Below are 10,000 nucleotides of genomic sequence, written 5' to 3'. Positions count from 1 at the left end.
TCTTGTTAGTCAACTTTCCTCGTTCGAACTCAGACCACAGCTTCTTGTTAGTCACCTTTCCTCGTTCGAACTCAGACCACAGCTTCTTGTTAGTCACCTTTCCTCGTTCGAACTCAGACCACATCTTCTTGTTAGTCTCCTTTCTTCGTTCGAACTCAGACCACAGCTTCTTGTTAGTCACCTTTCCTCGTTTGAACTCAGACCACAGCTTCTTGTTCGTCACCTTTCCTCGTTCGAACTCAGACCACAGCTTCTTGTTAGTCACCTTTCCTCGTTCTAACTCAGACAACAGCTTCTTGTTAGTCACCTTCCTCGTTCGAACTCAGACCCCAGCTTCTTGTTAGTCACCTTTCCTCGTTCGAACTCAGACCACAGCCTCTTGTTAGTCACATTTCCTCGTTCGAACTCAGACCACATCTTCTTGTTAGTCATCTTTCTTCGTTCGAACTCAGACCACAGCTTCTTGTTAGTCACCTTTCCTCGTTCGAACTCATACCACAGCTTCTTGTTAGTCACCTTTCCTCGTTCGAACTTAGACCACAGCTTCTTGTTAGTCACCTTTCCTCGTTCGAACTTAGACCACAGCTTCTTCTTATTCTCCTTTCCTCGTTCGAACTCATACCACAGCTTCTTGCTAGTCACCTTTCCTCGTTCGAACTCACACCACAGCTTCTTGTTAGTCACCTTTCCTCGTTCGAACTTAGACCACAGCTTCTTCTTAGTCTCCTTTCCTCGTTCGAACTCATACCACAGCTTCTTGCTAGTCACCTTTCCTCGTTCGAACTCACACCACAGCTTCTTGTTAGTCACCTTTCCTCGTTCGAACTCAGACGACAGCTTCTTGTTAGTCACCTTTCCTCGTTCGAACTTAGACCACAGCTTCTTGTTAGTCATCTTTCCTCGTTCGAACTCATACCACAGCTTCTTGTTAGTCACCTTTCCTCGTTCGAACTCATACCACAGCTTCTTGTTAGTCTCCTTTCCTCGTTCGAACTTAGACCACAGCTTCTTGTTAGTCTCCTTTCCTCGTTCGAACTTATACCACAGCTTCTTGTTAGTCACCTTTCCTCGTTCGAACTCATACCACAGCTTCTTGTTAGTCACCTTTCCTCGTTCGAACTCATACCACAGCTTCTTGTTAGTCTCCTTTCCTCGTTCGAACTCATACCACAGCTTTTTGTTAGTCTCCTTTCCTCGTTCGAACTCATACCATAGCTTCTTGTTAGTCACCTTTCCTCGTTTGAACTCATACCACAGCTTTTTGTTAGTCTCCTTCCCTCGTTCGAACTCATACCACAGCTTCTTCTTAGTCTCCTTTCCTCGTTCGAACTCATACCACAGCTTCTTGTTAGTCATCTTTCCTCGTTCGAACTCATACCACAGCTTCTTGTTAGTCATCTTTCCTCGTTCGAACTCATACCACAGCTTCTTGATAGTCACCTTTCTTCGTTCGAACTCATACCACAGCTTCTTCTTAGTCACCTTTCCTCGTTCGAACTCAGACCACAGCTTCTTGTTAGTCACCTTTCCTCGTTCGAACTCAGACCACAGCTTCTTTTTAGTCATCTTTCCTCGTTCGAACTCATACCACAGCTTCTTGTTAGTCACCTTTCCTCGTTCAAACTCAGACCACAGCTTCTTGTTAGTCATCTATCCTCGTTCGAACTCAGACCACAGCTTCTTGTTAGTCACCTTTCCTCGTTCGAACTCAGACCACAGCTTCTTCTTAGTCTCCTTTCCTCGTTCGAACTCAGACCACAGCTTCTTGTTAGTCACCTTTCTTCGTTCGAACTCATACCACAGCTTCTTGTTAGTCACCTTTCTTCGTTCGAACTTAGACCAAAGCTTCTACTTAGTCTCCTTTCCTCGTTCGAACTCATACCACAGCTTCTTGTTAGTCACCTTTCTTCGTTCGAACTCATACCACAGCTTCTTGTTAGTCACCTTTCCTCGTTCGAACTCAGACCACAGCTTCTTGTTAGTCACCTTTCCTCGTTCGAACTTAGACCACAGCTTCTTCTTAGTCTCCTTTCCTCGTTCGAACTCAGACCACAGCTTCTTGTTAGTCACCTTTCCTCGTTCGAACTCATACCACAGCTTCTTGTTAGTCTCCTTCCCTCGTTCGAACTCATACCACAGCTTCTTCTTAGTCTCCTGTCCTCGTTCGAACTCAGACCACAGCTTCTTGTTAGTCATCTTTCCTCGTTCAAACTCATACCACAGCTTCTTGTTAGTCACCTTTCCTCGTTCGAACTCATACCAGAGCTTCTTGTTAGTCATCTTTCCTCGTTCGAACTCATACCACAGCTTCTTGTTAGTCACCTTTCCTCGTTCGAACTCAGACCACAGCTTCTTGTTAGTCACCTTTCCTCGTTCGAACTTAGACCACAGCTTCTTCTTAGTCTCCTTTCCTCGTTCGAACTCAGACCACAGCTTCTTGTTATTCACCTTTCCTCGTTCGAACTCATACCACAGCTTCTTGTTAGTCTCCTTCCCTCGTTCGAACTCATACCACAGCTTCTTCTTAGTCTCCTTTCCTCGTTCGAACTCAGACCACAGCTTCTTGTTAGTCACCTTTCCTCGTTCGAACTCATACCACAGCTTCTTGTTAGTCTCCTTCCCTCGTTCGAACTCATACCACAGCTTCTTCTTAGTCTCCTGTCCTCGTTCGAACTCAGACCACAGCTTCTTGTTAGTCATCTTTCCTCGTTCAAACTCATACCACAGCTTCTTGTTAGTCACCTTTCCTCGTTCGAACTCATACCACAGCTTCTTGTTAGTCATCTTTCCTCGTTCGAACTCATACCACAGCTTCTTGTTAGTCACCTTTCTTCGTTTGAACTCATACCACAGCTTCTTGTTAGTCACCTTTCCTCGTTCGAACTCAGACCACAGCTTCTTGTTAGTCACCTTTCCTCGTTCAAACTCAGACCACAGCTTCTTGTTAGTCATCTTTACTCGTTGGAATCAGACCAGAGCTTCTTGTTAGTCACCTTTCCTCGTTCGAACTTAGACCACAGCTTCTTGTTAGTCATCTTTCCTCGTTCGAACTCATACCACAGCTTCTTGTTAGTCACCTTTCTTCGTTCGAACTCATACCACAGCTTCTTGTTAGTCACCTTTCCTCGTTCGAACTCAGACCACAGCTTCTTGTTAGTCACCTTTCCTCGTTCGAACTCAGACCACATCTTCTTGTTAGTCTCCTTTCTTCGTTCGAACTCAGACCACAGCTTCTTGTTAGTCACCTTTCCTCGCTCGAACTCAGACCACAGCTTCTTGTTCGTCACCTTTCCTCGTTCGAACTCAGACCACAGCTTCTTGTTAGTCACCTTTCCTCGTTCTAACTCAGACAACAGCTTCTTATTAGTCACCTTCCTCGTTCGAACTCAGACCACAGCTTCTTGTTAGTCACCTTTCCTCGTTCGAACTCAGACCACAGCCTCTTGTTAGTCACATTTCCTCGTTCGAACTCAGACCGCATCTTCTTGTTAGTCATCTTTCTTCGTTCGAACTCAGACCACAGCTTCTTGTTAGTCACCTTTCCTCGTTCGAACTCATACCACAGCTTCTTGTTAGTCACCTTTCCTCGTTCGAACTTAGACCACAGCTTCTTGTTAGTCACCTTTCCTCGTTCGAACTTAGACCACAGTTTCTTCTTAGTCTCCTTTCCTCGTTCGAACTCATACCACAGCTTCTTGCTAGTCACCTTTCCTCGTTCGAACTCAGACCACAGCTTCTTGTTAGTCACCTTTCCTCGTTCGAACTTAGACCACAGCTTCTTCTTAGTCTCCTTTCCTCGTTCGAACTCATACCACAGCTTCTTGCTAGTCACCTTTCCTCGTTCGAACTCACACCACAGCTTCTTGTTAGTCACCTTTCCTCGTTCGAACTCAGACGACAGCTTCTTGTTAGTCACCTTTCCTCGTTCGAACTTAGACCACAGCTTCTTGTTAGTCATCTTTCCTCGTTCGAACTCATACCACAGCTTCTTGTTAGTCACCTTTCCTCGTTCGAACTCATACCACAGCTTCTTGTTAGTCTCCTTTCCTCATTCGAACTTAGACCACAGCTTCTTGTTAGTCTCCTTTCCTCGTTCGAACTTATACCACAGCTTCTTGTTAGTCACCTTTCCTCGTTCGAACTCATACCACAGCTTCTTGTTAGTCACCTTTCCTCGTTCGAACTCATACCACAGCTTCTTGTTAGTCTCCTTTCCTCGTTCGAACTCATACCACAGCTTTTTGTGAGTCTCCTTTCCTCGTTCGAACTCATACCATAGCTTCTTGTTAGTCACCTTTCCTCGTTTGAACTCATACCACAGCTTTTTGTTAGTCTCCTTCCCTCGTTCGAACTCATACCACAGCTTCTTCTTAGTCTCCTTTCCTCGTTCGAACTCATACCACAGCTTCTTGTTAGTCATCTTTCCTCGTTCGAACTCATACCACAGCTTCTTGTTAGTCATCTTTCCTCGTTCGAACTCATACCACAGCTTCTTGATAGTCACCTTTCTTCGTTCGAACTCATACCACAGCTTCTTCTTAGTCACCTTTCCTCGTTCGAACTCAGACCACAGCTTCTTGTTAGTCACCTTTCCTCGTTCGAACTCAGACCACAGCTTCTTGTTAGTCATCTTTCCTCGTTCGAACTCATACCACAGCTTCTTGTTAGTCACCTTTCCTCGTTCGAACTCAGACCACAGCTTCTTGTTAGTCATCTATCCTCGTTCGAACTCAGACCACAGCTTCTTGTTAGTCACCTTTCCTCGTTCGAACTCAGACCACAGCTTCTTCTTAGTCTCCTTTCCTCGTTCGAACTCAGACCACAGCTTCTTGTTAGTCACCTTTCTTCGTTCGAACTCATACCACAGCTTCTTGTTAGTCACCTTTCTTCGTTCGAACTTAGACCACAGCTTCTTCTTAGTCTCCTTTCCTCGTTCGAACTCATACCACAGCTTCTTGCTAGTCACCTTTCCTCGTTCGAACTCACACCACAGCTTCTTGTTAGTCACCTTTCCTCGTTCGAACTCAGACGACAGCTTCTTGTTAGTCACCTTTCCTCGTTCGAACTTAGACCACAGCTTCTTTTTAGTCATCTTTCCTCGTTCGAACTCATACCACAGCTTCTTGTTAGTCACCTTTCCTCGTTCGAACTCATACCACAGCTTCTTGTTAGTCTCCTTTCCTCATTCGAACTTAGACCACAGCTTCTTGTTAGTCTCCTTTCCTCGTTCGAACTTATACCACAGCTTCTTGTTAGTCACCTTTCCTCGTTCGAACTCATACCACAGCTTCTTGTTAGTCACCTTTCCTCGTTCGAACTCATACCACAGCTTCTTGTTAGTCTCCTTTCCTCGTTCGAACTCATACCACAGCTTTTTGTTAGTCTCCTTTCCTCGTTCGAACTCATACCATAGCTTCTTGTTAGTCACCTTTCCTCGTTTGAACTCATACCACAGCTTTTTGTTAGTCTCCTTCCCTCGTTCGAACTCATACCACAGCTTCTTCTTAGTCTCCTTTCCTCGTTCGAACTCATACCACAGCTTCTTGTTAGTCATCTTTCCTCGTTCGAACTCATACCACAGCTTCTTGTTAGTCATCTTTCCTCGTTCGAACTCATACCACAGCTTCTTGATAGTCACCTTTCTTCGTTCGAACTCATACCACAGCTTCTTCTTAGTCACCTTTCCTCGTTCGAACTCAGACCACAGCTTCTTGTTAGTCATCTTTCCTCGTTCGAACTCATACCACAGCTTCTTGTTAGTCACCTTTCCTCGTTCGAACTCAGACCACAGCTTCTTGTTAGTCATCTATCCTCGTTCGAACTCAGACCACAGCTTCTTGTTAGTCACCTTTCCTCGTTCGAACTCAGACCACAGCTTCTTCTTAGTCTCCTTTCCTCGTTCGAACTCAGACCACAGCTTCTTGTTAGTCACCTTTCTTCGTTCGAACTCATACCACAGCTTCTTGTTAGTCACCTTTCTTCGTTCGAACTTAGACCACAGCTTCTACTTAGTCTCCTTTCCTCGTTCGAACTCATACCACAGCTTCTTGTTAGTCACCTTTCTTCGTTCGAACTCATACCACAGCTTCTTGTTAGTCACCTTTCCTCGTTCGAACTCAGACCACAGCTTCTTGTTAGTCACCTTTCCTCGTTCGAACTTAGACCACAGCTTCTTCTTAGTCTCCTTTCCTCGTTCGAACTCAGACCACAGCTTCTTGTTAGTCACCTTTCCTCGTTCGAACTCATACCACAGCTTCTTGTTAGTCTCCTTCCCTCGTTCGAACTCATACCACAGCTTCTTCTTAGTCTCCTGTCCTCGTTCGAACTCAGACCACAGCTTCTTGTTAGTCATCTTTCCTCGTTCAAACTCATACCACAGCTTCTTGTTAGTCACCTTTCCTCGTTCGAACTCATACCACAGCTTCTTGTTAGTCATCTTTCCTCGTTCGAACTCATACCACAGCTTCTTGTTAGTCACCTTTCCTCGTTCGAACTCAGACCACAGCTTCTTGTTAGTCACCTTTCCTCGTTCGAACTTAGACCACAGCTTCTTCTTAGTCTCCTTTCCTCGTTCGAACTCAGACCACAGCTTCTTGTTAGTCACCTTTCCTCGTTCGAACTCATACCACAGCTTCTTGTTAGTCTCCTTCCCTCGTTCGAACTCATACCACAGCTTCTTCTTAGTCTCTTGTCCTCGTTCGAACTCAGACCACAGCTTCTTGTTAGTCATCTTTCCTCGTTCAAACTCATACCACAGCTTCTTGTTAGTCACCTTTCCTCGTTCGAACTCATACCACAGCTTCTTGTTAGTCATCTTTCCTCGTTCGAACTCATACCACAGCTTCTTGTTAGTCACCTTTCTTCGTTTGAACTCATACCACAGCTTCTTGTTAGTCACCTTTCCTCGTTCGAACTCAGACCACAGCTTCTTGTTAGTCACCTTTCCTCGTTCGAACTCAGACCACAGCTTCTTGTTAGTCATCTTTACTCGTTGGAATCAGACCACAGCTTCTTGTTAGTCACCTTTCCTCGTTCGAACTCAGACCACAGCTTCTTGTTAGTCATCTTTCCTCGTTCGAACTCGTACCACAGCTTCTTGTTAGTCACCTTTCTTCGTTCGAACTCATACCACAGCTTCTTGTTAGTCACCTTTCCTCGTTCGAACTCAGACCACAGCTTCTTGTTAGTCACCTTTCCTCGTTCGAACTAAGACCACATCTTCTTGTTAGTCTCCTTTCTTCGTTCGAACTCAGACCACAGCTTCTTGTTAGTCACCTTTCCTCGCTCGAACTCAGACTACAGCTTCTTGTTCGTCACCTTTCCTCGTTCGAACTCAGACCACAGCTTCTTGTTAGTCACCTTTCCTCGTTCTAACTCAGACAACAGCTTCTTATTAGTCACCTTCCTCGTTCGAACTCAGACCACAGCTTCTTGTTAGTCACCTTTCCTCGTTCGAACTCAGACCACAGCCTCTTGTTAGTCACATTTCCTCGTTCGAACTCAGACCACATCTTCTTGTTAGTCATCTTTCTTCGTTCGAACTCAGACCACAGCTTCTTGTTAGTCACCTTTCCTCGTTCGAACTCATACCACAGCTTCTTGTTAGTCACCTTTCCTCGTTCGAACTTAGACCACAGCTTCTTGTTAGTCACCTTTCCTCGTTCGAACTTAGACCACAGCTTCTTCTTAGTCACCTTTCCTCGTTCGAACTCATACCACAGCTTCTTGCTAGTCACCTTTCCTCGTTCGAACTCAGACCACAGCTTCTTGTTAGTCACCTTTCCTCGTTCGAACTTAGACCACAGCTTCTTCTTAGTCTCCTTTCCTCGTTCGAACTCATACCACAGCTTCTTGCTAGTCACCTTTCCTCGTTCGAACTCACACCACAGCTTCTTGTTAGTCACCTTTCCTCGTTCGAACTCAGACGACAGCTTCTTGTTAGTCACCTTTCCTCGTTCGAACTTAGACCACAGCTTCTTGTTAGTCATCTTTCCTCGTTCGAACTCATACCACAGCTTCTTGTTAGTCACCTTTCCTCGTTCGAACTCATACCACAGCTTCTTGTTAGTCTCCTTTCCTCATTCGAACTTAGACCACAGCTTCTTGTTAGTCTCCTTTCCTCGTTCGAACTTATACCACAGCTTCTTGTTAGTCACCTTTCCTCGTTCGAACTCATACCACAGCTTCTTGTTAGTCACCTTTCCTTGTTCGAACTCATACCACAGCTTCTTGTTAGTCTCATTTCCTCGTTCGAACTCATACCACAGCTTTTTGTTAGTGTCCTTTCCTCGTTCGAACTCATACCATAGCTTCTTGTTAGTCACCTTTCCTCGTTTGAACTCATACCACAGCTTTTTGTTAGTCTCCTTCCCTCGTTCGAACTCATACCACAGCTTCTTCTTAGTCTCCTTTCCTCGTTCGAACTCATACCACAGCTTCTTGTTAGTCATCTTTCCTCGTTCGAACTCATACCACAGCTTCTTGTTAGTCATCTTTCCTCGTTCGAACTCATACCACAGCTTCTTGATAGTCACCTTTCTTCGTTCGAACTCATACCACAGCTTCTTCTTAGTCACCTTTCCTCGTTCGAACTCAGACCACAGCTTCTTGTTAGTCACCTTTCCTCGTTCGAACTCAGACCACAGCTTCTTGTTAGTCATCTTTCCTCGTTCGAACTCATACCACAGCTTCTTGTTAGTCACCTTTCCTCGTTCGAACTCAGACTACAGCTTCTTGTTAGTCATCTATCCTCGTTCGAACTCAGACCACAGCTTCTTGTTAGTCACCTTTCCTCGTTCGAACTCAGACCACAGCTTCTTCTTAGTCTCCTTTCCTCGTTCGAACTCAGACCACAGCTTCTTGTTAGTCACCTTTCTTCGTTCGAACTCATACCACAGCTTCTTGTTAGTCACCTTTCTTCGTTCGAACTTAGACCACAGCTTCTACTTAGTCTCCTTTCCTCGTTCGAACTCATACCACAGCTTCTTGTTAGTCACCTTTCTTCGTTCGAACTCATACCACCGCTTCTTGTTAGTCACCTTTCCTCGTTCGAACTCAGACCACAGCTTCTTGTTAGTCACCTTTCCTCGTTCGAACTTAGACCACAGCTTCTTCTTAGTCTCCTTTCCTCGTTCGAACTCAGACCACAGCTTCTTGTTAGTCACCTTTCCTCGTTCGAACTCATACCACAGCTTCTTGTTAGTCTCCTTCCCTCGTTCGAACTCATACCACAGCTTCTTCTTAGTCTCCTGTCCTCGTTCGAACTCAGACCACAGCTTCTTGTTAGTCATCTTTCCTCGTTCAAACTCATACCACAGCTTCTTGTTAGTCACCTTTCCTCGTTCGAACTCATACCACAGCTTCTTGTTAGTCATCTTTCCTCGTTCGAACTCATACCACAGCTTCTTGTTAGTCACCTTTCCTCGTTCGAACTCAGACCACAGCTTCTTGTTAGTCACCTTTCCTCGTTCGAACTTAGACCACAGCTTCTTCTTAGTCTCCTTTCCTCGTTCGAACTCAGACCACAGCTTCTTGTTAGTCACCTTTCCTCGTTCGAACTCATACCACAGCTTCTTGTTAGTCTCCTTCCCTCGTTCGAACTCATACCACAGCTTCTTCTTAGTCTCTTGTCCTCGTTCGAACTCAGACCACAGCTTCTTGTTAGTCATCTTTCCTCGTTCAAACTCATACCACAGCTTCTTGTTAGTCACCTTTCCTCGTTCGAACTCATACCACAGCTTCTTGTTAGTCATCTTTCCTCGTTCGAACTCATACCACAGCTTCTTGTTAGTCACCTTTCTTCGTTTGAACTCATACCACAGCTTCTTGTTAGTCACCTTTCCTCGTTCGAACTCAGACCACAGCTTCTTGTTAGTCACCTTTCCTCGTTCGAACTCAGACCACAGCTTCTTGTTAGTCATCTTTACTCGTTGGAATCAGACCACAGCTTCTTGTTAGTCACCTTTCCTCGTTCGAACTCAGACCACAGCTTCTTGTTAGT

At 45.2% G+C, this 10,000-nt stretch overlaps 5 protein-coding genes across 5 annotated transcripts in view; all 5 read right to left on the bottom strand.

The window, feature by feature from the left end:
* LOC137655479 (golgin subfamily A member 6-like protein 25) overlaps window positions 1–432 on the bottom strand; it is a 908-nt gene extending 476 nt beyond the window's left edge. Inside the window, exon 1 of the mRNA XM_068389376.1 lies at window positions 308–432. Coding sequence (XP_068245477.1) covers window positions 308–432 — 125 coding nt within the window. The remainder of the gene's footprint in view (window positions 1–307) is intronic.
* A 1,416-nt stretch (window positions 433–1,848) lies between these two features.
* On the bottom strand, window positions 1,849–2,280 carry LOC137655478 (golgin subfamily A member 6-like protein 25). The gene has a single exon (XM_068389375.1). It carries the CDS (start codon window positions 2,278–2,280, stop codon window positions 1,849–1,851), a length of 432 nt encoding a protein of 143 aa, XP_068245476.1.
* A 1,087-nt stretch (window positions 2,281–3,367) lies between these two features.
* On the bottom strand, window positions 3,368–5,092 carry LOC137655477 (golgin subfamily A member 6-like protein 25). Its single transcript, XM_068389374.1, has 3 exons — window positions 4,841–5,092; window positions 4,169–4,405; window positions 3,368–3,832 (listed from the first exon to the last, which is right to left on the bottom strand). The coding sequence occupies exons 1-3, from the start codon at window positions 5,090–5,092 to the stop codon at window positions 3,368–3,370; spliced, it is 954 nt and encodes a 317-aa protein (XP_068245475.1).
* A 912-nt stretch (window positions 5,093–6,004) lies between these two features.
* LOC137655476 (golgin subfamily A member 6-like protein 25) lies at window positions 6,005–6,814 on the bottom strand. The gene is made up of 2 exons (XM_068389373.1): window positions 6,479–6,814; window positions 6,005–6,394 (listed from the first exon to the last, which is right to left on the bottom strand). Exons 1-2 carry the CDS (start codon window positions 6,812–6,814, stop codon window positions 6,005–6,007), a joined length of 726 nt encoding a protein of 241 aa, XP_068245474.1.
* A 2,128-nt stretch (window positions 6,815–8,942) lies between these two features.
* On the bottom strand, window positions 8,943–9,752 carry LOC137655475 (golgin subfamily A member 6-like protein 25). Its single transcript, XM_068389372.1, has 2 exons — window positions 9,417–9,752; window positions 8,943–9,332 (listed from the first exon to the last, which is right to left on the bottom strand). Exons 1-2 carry the CDS (start codon window positions 9,750–9,752, stop codon window positions 8,943–8,945), a joined length of 726 nt encoding a protein of 241 aa, XP_068245473.1.
* Between the last annotated feature and the right edge of the window lie 248 nt (window positions 9,753–10,000).

The sequence above is a fragment of the Palaemon carinicauda genome, chromosome 16, assembly GCF_036898095.1.
Source record: "Palaemon carinicauda isolate YSFRI2023 chromosome 16, ASM3689809v2, whole genome shotgun sequence".
Classification (NCBI taxonomy): Eukaryota; Metazoa; Arthropoda; class Malacostraca; order Decapoda; family Palaemonidae; genus Palaemon; species Palaemon carinicauda.
Note: the sequence above shows the minus strand (reverse complement) of the source record. Positions and strands in the feature narration are given on the sequence as shown.